Source organism: Dasypus novemcinctus, chromosome 19 (genome assembly GCF_030445035.2).
Source record: "Dasypus novemcinctus isolate mDasNov1 chromosome 19, mDasNov1.1.hap2, whole genome shotgun sequence".
In the NCBI taxonomy this organism is placed as follows: domain Eukaryota; kingdom Metazoa; phylum Chordata; class Mammalia; order Cingulata; family Dasypodidae; genus Dasypus; species Dasypus novemcinctus.
The window spans coordinates 58,811,321-58,820,837 of NC_080691.1; the positions used below are offsets into that span (position 1 = coordinate 58,811,321).

General features: G+C 43.6%; 1 protein-coding gene across 1 annotated transcript; it reads right to left on the reverse strand.

Annotated features, from left to right (window-relative positions):
• Positions 1 to 3,206: 3,206 nt before the first annotated feature.
• Positions 3,207 to 8,222, reverse strand: LOC101447971 (olfactory receptor 13A1-like). The gene is made up of 4 exons (XM_058281112.2): positions 8,168 to 8,222; positions 7,870 to 7,951; positions 6,766 to 6,875; positions 3,207 to 5,385 (listed from the first exon to the last, which is right to left on the reverse strand). The coding sequence occupies exon 4, from the start codon at positions 5,322 to 5,324 to the stop codon at positions 4,323 to 4,325; it is 1,002 nt and encodes a 333-aa protein (XP_058137095.1). The 5' UTR covers positions 5,325 to 5,385; positions 6,766 to 6,875; positions 7,870 to 7,951; positions 8,168 to 8,222; the 3' UTR covers positions 3,207 to 4,322.
• Positions 8,223 to 9,517: the final 1,295 nt, after the last annotated feature.

A 9,517-nucleotide genomic window follows, 5' to 3' on the forward strand; every position in this document is an offset into this window, starting at 1 on the left:
ATCAGCTTACAAACGTCTCCCACCCTAGCAGACCGTGGTGACGTCTCTTTATTGCTATCACTTTAAGTCCACTGTAGATCGGCAGCCCAGTTTGGGGGAGCGTGGCTCTAGGCGGAAGTGCTATTGTTTGTGTCTGCAATCAAAAATTCTCCCTGCTTTGCCATAAAACTCCCGTTTGTTTCTCCAAATCGGTCTGCAAGTGCCTCCTGTCCTATTATCCCCCCAATAGGCCTCTCAGAGCTTATGAATTCCCCAGTACTGCAGAGCCTCCAAAAAAGAAAAAAAAACAAACAAAACTGCCATGGCAGCGTCCCATGCTGCGGCAGCGCCGGATGCCGTGGCTCTGCCCACCCAAGGAGGGAACTTTCCGCGCACAGCTGGGACCTCCGTGTATATTTTATACACGTATTTTCTCTGTTACCTTCCCACCAAATCGATGTCCAGATACCTCCCAACCCGCAAAAATCCTGAAACAGCCTGGTCCCGAAGAGCCTCCAATGCCGCCCAGATGCTTCCCTGCAGGAGACACTATCAGGCAAGTTCACTCAGCCACCGTATTGCTGGGAACTGCCCTGAATAAGTGTTCATTTTGAGAAACATCTTATGATACACATGAACAGGAACAACAATTCAGAGCACATGTTTTCTGGAATGTGTTGTTTGGAGGAGTTTTCTGGGCCACCTTTCACATTTCCCCACTTGAAGGGACGCTGAACTTTCTTGGGCTTCTGAAGCACTTTTTTGCGAGTCCTATTTTATTGACAGTTTCACCTCTCCGGAATTCCCTTTAAGGTGATGTATCTGCTTTTCAGTCCTACCTTTAGAGGAAGACCTCTGTTGATATTTACCTTCCCCAGAATATCAAATCACACAACCAGCCCACTACAACCACTTAGGAACAGAAACTCTTCTTAAGAGCTGAGTGAGGGAATGCTTGTTTATGCAGCTTAGATTTTTGGTCTTGCCTGCAACTTGGATTTCTCGACTTTCAAGCTATAAACTAGAGCTGGGTATGGTGGTCATAATATAATAGGCAGATGAGTGGCTCTATTCTAAGATTTCCACAAAATCACATTTACGGTTTTCTTTTGTTTTGATTTGTTTTTATTTTCTCTTTTTAAAGATAAATCATGCAGATAAAATGTTACATTTAAAAACATAAGAGGCTTCCATATACTCCACTACCCAACTCACCCCCACATCTCCCACATCGACATTCCCTTTTGTCAGTGAGGAACATTCATTGCATTTGATGAATAAACCCTAGAGCACTGCCACACCATATGGACCCTAGTTTACATTGTAGTTCACACTCTCCCCCAGCCCATCCAGCAGGTTATAGCAGAATCTATGATGTCCTGCATCTGTCCCTGCAATATCATTCAGGACAACTCCAAGTCCTGAAAATGCCCCTTATCAAACTTCTTTCTCCCTCTCCCTGCCCTCAGCAACTCCCATGTCCACCATCTCCATATCAGTGATACAATTTCTTCCATTGCCAGAGTGACAACAGTTTTATACTAGAATACCACCAAGTCTACTCGAACCCATATTATATTCTTCCATCCTGTGGATCCTGGGATGATGCTGTGTACTCAACCTCTAAAAGGAGAAGGCACTTAGATTCCATATGGCTGATGGATGTGATTCTGCTGCTTGTAATTGTAGAAAATCTCAATTCCCTGGTGTGGTGGTTGACCATTCTCACCCCCCCCATCAACTTACCTGGGTAAATCCAACAAACTGGAGAGTAGGAAAACTCTGCTGAGGCTCAGGGTCCAGCTGGCACATGGGCAGTCCAGAGGTTCAGTTGTACTCAGATTTGACCTCTATACACATTCCTCTTCTGTCACTTTTGCTGAAACTGTAATTGGTGCTTGGGTTTGTGTATGCACATTTACTATTTTTTAACAGGATCAAAGTCCTTCTGGGCATACCATTCGTTCTACTAATGCTTATTAATCACCTACTAGTTACCAGGGGCTCTGTTTCATGCTCAGATTGAATTAGGCAGACCAGGTCCTCACATTTGAAGTACTTACATTCAAAAGTGGGGAAGCACTTATTTATTCACATGGCACTTATTAGGTGCCACTACATGCCAGTTATTGTCCCAGATGCTAGGGATACAACAGTGCACCAGACACACCCCCTTGCTCTCAAGGAAGTTAGATTCCAGTAAAATATAAATGAGTAAATAGTAAACAAGTATACTTTCAAATTCTGTTTTCCCAAACTGGGCAATTTAAAAGAAACAAATAGGATAATATTGTGTGACTAAGTGGAGGAAAATTAGAAAATAAATTGGCAAAACCAATTCTCTGAAGTGGCACACTATCTGAAACCTGTATTATGTAAAAGATCAACCCAGGTGAAGTAACAGAGGGCAAGAGAGGTGCAAGAGCAGGCATTTTGAGAAACAGGCTACTGGGTGGTGGGACTTGAAGGTGGGAAGCAAGTTTAGAGTGGGTGGAGCCAGATCATACAAGAGCTGGAGAGTTTGTAAGGTATATGAGGAGAAACAATTGCACAGCCTGTAATTCAAAGAAAGATCTTGGGTAAAAGGAGAGAGGTCATTGGCAGAAATTTGCTGATTTCTAAATTCTTTCTTAACACTGAAGTTCATGACTTCCTCATGCCCTTTCAGCAATATTTACCAGGTAAAGCCATACACTAGATCAAAATACCTTCCCTAAAATTTTAAAAGTACAAGTCATACAAACTATATTCCATAACAGTAAGGGAATTAAATTAGAAATAAACAACATAAGGAGATCTGGATAATACCCAAAAGTTTGGAAACTAAATAACAGGTTGGTTCAAATAAGAAATAAAAAGGTAAATTAGAAAGCATTTTTAACTTCATGAAAGTGAAAGCACAATATTTCAGATTGCATGTGATGCCCTAAAGCAATACTTAAGGAGAATCTTGTAACACTATATTCTTATGTGAGAAAAGAAAAAAACTACAGACCAGATCATGTGCATTGCCTAACTTCACTGATGAGCAATTGCACTCAAATAGTATTTGCAGCAGAAGGGCATGAATAGAATTTTGTTTTTAAAACAATTTTCTGTGTAACATCAATTGACCCTGAGGATGTATAGACCAAGAATTCTCTTTGCTGGTGGAACTATAAAATGGTACAACAATTTGGGGAAAATTTGGAATTTTCTTTTAAAATCAAGCACACACTCTTAAGACCTAGAATTAATATTTCTAATTGTTTACACAAGAGAAACAAAAACACTTTTGCCAAATCACATGCATGCAAATGTTTATAACAGCATTATTCATAGTAGACAAAAAGAAAAAAGGCAAATACCCATCAACAGGTTACAAAATATATAGAATGTGGTGTATTCATACAATGGAATACTAATAAAAAATGAACAAACAAATAAGACATGCAAGAAAATTAAAAAATATAAAAATAGTATACTAAGTGAAAAAGATTCATATTCTCTATAGTTCCATTTATATAAAGTTCTAGAACATGCACACTGATTAATGATGATAAATAAGAACATTGATAGCTTCATTAAGTAATGGGATTGGGATTGACTTGAGAACAGGAGGAAAGAATTCTGGGTTAGTAGTTATTATCTATATTTTGAGAGGTGTTTGGGTAATCTAGGTGTATTTACTTATAACAGAATATGTGTACCTTTATGTATATCTTTAAATTTTTGATCTTAAAGGGAATTAAACTAAACAAATGTTTTACATTAATTGAATATCATGATAAAGTATGTTGAGTGGGGATGCTACAGCATGTTCAGGTGAGCATTAGAAATGGGAGAAGGAGCAGGCATGAGAGGAGTTCAGATTCAATCAATAGGATTTGACAATGCTTTGTATAGAGAGGCTAGGAACAGGAGGAAGAATTTTTCAATAATCGTGGCTCTTAGAATTAGACAGGGATCCTGAGAATCCCACTCTGATTGAGGAGGGGAACAGTGTAATCCACTTGTGAAGGCTTCAGCCTTAGACCATGGTACTGAGGTGTAGGTGAAAATATCAGCAGACATTGGAGGAAGGGTGTGTCTAGTCTACTATGCTGTGCCTTCTGATGTTCCTCCTGGCCACTGGCTCTCCCTTGGTTCACCCCAAAATTCTTGCTTCCCTGAGTCCCTGAGAGCATCAACAGTTAGCTCTTTGGATAGCTTAGTTTCACCATAGAAGGTTGGCCAGTTCCATTGTTTATAAATAAATTATCTGAATTACAGACTTCCTCTTGCCACTTGCATCAGATTCTGAAAGTGATTTTCTGAAACTTATTCAATAACATAAAGAAAAATATTACCTTGCTCACTAGCTTTCATTTAAAAAATGTGGAAAACACTTTTCTGAGGGCCTCCTTTACATCTTTGTTCCTTAGAGTGTAGATGAGTGGGTTCAGGGTGGGGCTTACAGCTGTGTATAGGATGGATACTACTTTGCCATTTTCCACAGAGGACCCAAAACCAGGGAGTAAGTAGGTGTAGATGACAGTGGAGTAGTACATACAGACCACCAAGAGGTGGGAAGAGCAAGTGAAGAAGGCCCGGCGCTTCCCCTCAGCCGAACGGATGCACAGAATGCAGGAAATGATGAATGCATAGGAAGCCACGGTGAACAGGAAGTTGACTAGCCCAAAGAAAATATCCTCAATTAAAATAATGATGTTGTTCAACTGTGTAGAGCCACAGGCAAGCAGAAGCAGTGTGGGGAGTTCACACACGAAATGAGGGATCAGATTCTGGCCACAGTAATTTAGCTGTGTCATCAGGCCAGTGTGCATAGAGGCATTGACTCCACCCACAGCCCACACAATGCCTGCAAGCAGGGCACAGAGGGCCCTGCTCAACAGTGTTTGATAGTGCAGGGGCTGAGAGATGGCCACATAGCGGTCATAGGCCATGACCGTGAGTAGTAGCAGCTCGTTCACAAGAATCCATGACAGGAAGAAGAGCTGTGTCATGCATCCCTCATAGGTGATGGTGCTGCTCTTGCCCACCAGATTCTCCAGCAACTTTGGGAGAACAGTGAAAGTGCAGATGAGATCTAAGATGGCCAGATTGGAGAGAAAGAAGTACATTGGTGTGTGGAGGGCTGGATTCAGGCAGATAGCCATGAGGATGAGGCTGTTCCCTGCAAAAGCCATCAGGAAAAGGAGGAGGAAAACAGCAGAGAAGACAATCTGGAGCTGAGGGTTTTCTGATAAACTCTGCAGGACAAACTCCACCACAGCTGTGTGGTTGTTAGTTGTCATTGGGTGGGTGAGACTCTCTGAGGTGTCCTGGGATACAAAGATCCACTGTGTGGAGGGAAGCATCAGCATTGTGTAGATGTCCTGTTCTCACTGCAGGCCAGTCCTGCTAAGACTCTACAGGAATGTTGCCCTAGGAAGCACAGAGCTAAATATTAACTTAGGTTCCTACAATAATGGAGACAATCAGAAAATTATCTCTCTCCTCAGGGTTTTCCCTACATAACCTTTTTCAGCTCCACATATTCACTTTCCCATGACAGCATCTCCTTCCTCTATGAGGCTGGACCTTACATACAAAGCAAAGCCCCTTTTCAATATAATGTGAAAATTTCTTACATTATCCTGACACATGAAATCTAATGGGTGACAGATCAGGAAGCATAGGATGTAGGTTTAGGCAAGATACATGCACCCAGTGAGGCAGATCAGGCTCCAGGCCTCAGAATTCCCAAAAATTAAAAACCAATTCCACCAGGGATTGGGCAATGTTTCATTGAGAAGATTTCCTTAAATTTAGATGGAATTTTCATACACAGAGGGGTTGAGTTGGGCAGAGGGATAGGCTGAGGTGGGAAGATTGGCTACCCTGAGGGAAACAAGAAATGGGGGCACAGCCTGTGAAGTTGTCTGAGGAACTAGAACATTTTGAGTATTGGGGGAGAGCCACCAGCTTCATAGCAGTTTGGGGATGCAGTCAGAGAACAGCTGTGGATTAACCTGGAAGCAGTCACTTCAGCCAAAACCTGAACTACCCAACCATGCCTTCTCCATTCCAGACTATGTGAGGGACAGGATTGTGTGCATCCAGTGCTGCTGTCTGAGCAGCTGGATTTTACTCCATCAGGAGCCCAAATGCTGGCTCTAACCCCATGCAGGTTCTCTTTTTTCACTGTATTATTTTTAAAATATTTTTAGTTATTTTATTTTATTTTGTAATATCATCTTTTTTTTTTTAAAGGTACATAGATCACACAAAATGTTACATTAAAAAACATAAGGGGAAGCAGACTTGGCCCAGTGGTTAGGGCGTCCATCTACCATATGGGAGGTTCACGGTTCAAACCCAGGGCCTCCTTGACCCATGTGGAGCTGGCCCATGTGCAGTGTTGAAGCGTGCAAGGAGTGCCATGCAATGCAGGAGTGTCCCCCGCGTAGGGAGCCCCACAAGCAAGGAGTGCGCCCTGTAAGGAGAGCTACCCAGCGTGAAAGAAAGTGCAGCCTGCCCAAGAATGGTGCCACATACATGGAGAGCTGACACAATGTGATGCAACAAAAGAAACACCGATTCCCGTGCTGCTGACAACAACAGAAGCAGACAAAGAAGATGCAGCAAATCGACACAGAGAACAGACAACCGGGGGGGGGGGGAGGGGAGGGGAGAGAAAATAAATAAATCTTTAAAAAAATAAAAAATCTCCTCCCACATCAACATTCCCTTTCACCAGTAAGGCACATTCAATTTGGTGAATACACCCTGGAGCACTGCCACACCACATGGACCATAATTTACATTGTAGTTCACTCTCTCCCCTAGTCCATCCAGTGGGTTATGGCAGGACATCCAATGCCCTGCTTCTGTCTGCCATGCAGGTTCCCTTGAGTTGTGTGAGAAGCTTCTTCCTTCAATGGTTGTCAGGGTGTGCCAGGGACGATGGATGCAGCAAAGAAATAAAGAAACCCAACACAATGTTAATATTTCTCAGGACTTCCTGACAATGCACCCCCCAGTTCCCAGATTCCAGAGACCTCCCAAATTTGCGCATCTGTCCGGCATCCCATTTCTGACCTGGGATGCTCAGCCAGGAAGGGATTCAGCTCAGAAGAAACCACATTCCTTGAACACCATACCCTGGCCCCTCAACCTCAATGTTAGCATTTCCCTCCCCTCCCCTGAGCCCTGCACACTCCAGACTCAGATGTCCCAGGGAAGAAGGAGGGTCAGAGGACCTTCCTTAGGGTTTCTCCCCGGATAAGTACTGCCTGGAAAAGGAACTGCCAATGTGGCACATCCTACCCAGGGGCTGGTCTCTCTCGAGTGTTACTTAAAAAATGATGCTGCAGATTTGCAGGAATATGTACCTGGCAGTGAACATCCAAATAGAGAAATACATATTTGGGATTCTGTGACAGTCCCAACTGTAGCATATTCACTCCCCTAACCCTCATTACTCCCCACCCTAACAAGGGCCAAGTAGTGCACAGACTGCTGACTGGAGCCTAAGCTGTATCACAGCAGAACCTTGTTGCTAAGAATCCATCAGGATGGTGAAGGGGGGTTATTTAGTCCTGGGATGCTCAATACACAAGTCCCACTAGGACCATAGAGTAACCACTGCCACACACACTTCTCTACATTGCAAGGGATCATCCTTATCTAGGAAGAAGTGAGTAAGTCCTCCTCCGGCTCCTGCTGCCCACAGTCCATGGCTAACAACCAGGGCCCTCCCTGCCTGCACACCCACACATTCACCATGAGTCCTCCAATTTCTGATTCACAGGAAAATATTAGCTACCTCCAGCTTTTGCAACCAGAGATGAAATTTTAAAAAAACTTGACAAATAAAACCAATTGACCTTTAAAGTCAATATCACAGGCACAGTTTTTCCCTCTTACCTATATGTTGTTCAAATGGTGCTGGAGGCAGCAGAGCCAAGGATCTCAGAGGGAGAGTCTCTGGGCTCTTTAGCATTTCAGGCTGAAATAGTAAAAGTCAGGAGTTAAAAGATTGCAGGGGCTAGTTTTCCATAGTAAACCTTGCCAGTGTTCAAACAAAGCTCTCATTTCAGAAATATTGAAAGTAAAAAGAAGAAAGGTAGTCTAAAAGTCAAGGGGTATAAAAGGTGGGACCCAAATTGCTTCCTATCTAAATTGAAAAGAATCATATTTTCAAGAAATATAAAAAAATCCTTACCTTGATTTGAGGGGATATAGAACTTTGGTTATAAAAGCCCCAATTCCTTCCCTTTGGTGTCTCCTTTGTTTGCTGCTGACCTTTAAGTTGAGCCCATCTGTTCAAGGTAGAAGCCAAGGTCACTGGGGAGCAAGGGGTGGCAAGGAGAAGGAGTGACCTCAGGGAGCAATTACCTCCAGCCAGAGGTAAATACAGGTCCTTCAGCTGCAGTCTCCAGGCAGGGGATGGGCCAGGACCTGAGGAAGGGACAGGTGAGGCCAGAGTCCTGAGGTCATGGGAAGGGGCTCCCAGACCTATAGATAGGACCACATCCTTCAGCCTTTTGGTCTGAGCCTGGCAGGTCTTTCTCTGCTGGTCCAGACAAAGGACCTGTGAACAGTCAATACTGCAGGAATCCAATTCACCTCTTAGAGCAGTTTTAGATTTACAGAAATATGGGAAAGTAGAACTGAATATTCCAGTGTACCCCACATGCAGGTACCTGGCGTTAATATGTTACGTTTGTGTGAAACATTTGTCACAATTAAAGAACCAATATTGATACTTTATTGTTAACTAAAGTCTTCATATTTCCTCTGTTTCCCCAAATGTCCCATTTTTTAAAAAATATTTATTTATTTATTTAATTCCCCCCCCTCCCCCGGTTGTGTGTTCTCTGTGTCTATTTGCTGCATCTTGTTTCTTTGTCCGCTTCTGTTGTCGTCAGCGGCACAGAAAGTGTGTGTGGCGCCATTCCTGGGCAGGCTGCACTTTCTTTCACGCTGGGTGGCTCTCATTACGGGTGCACTCCTTGCACGTGGGGCTCCCCTACGCGGGGGACACCCCTGTGTGGTGCGGCACTCCTTGCGCGCATCAGCACTGCGCATGGGCCAGCTCCACATGGGTCAAGGAGGCCCGGGGTTTGAACCACGGACCTCCCATGTGGTAGATGGATGCCATAACCACTGAGCCAAGTCCGTTCAATAGGATTTGTTTCAATAGGATTTGTCACTGAGATGTCAACCTTGATAAGATTGGATTTTTTAATCACTCAGGTTTTGAGGGTCAGCAATATGATGAACTTCCATAGACTCCAGTAGACACACTGCCCTGCCCTTGAGGGCTGCATCAGATGCAGCTTTGGGAGTCCAAGGAGGGGTGAGAGTAAGTGTCCACAGATCCAGCCTCATACCCTGGAACCTCTGCAGGATAGGCCCTAGCTCTAGGCTAGGCAGCACTCCAACATGAGGATGTTCAGAGGAGACAAAATGATGTGGAGATGGTACATTGCAGTGAGATTGGGTGATGATACAGTGAGCTCTTCACAGTTTGCTGGGTGAATGTTAAAAATGTTCAGAATTTATTAACTGG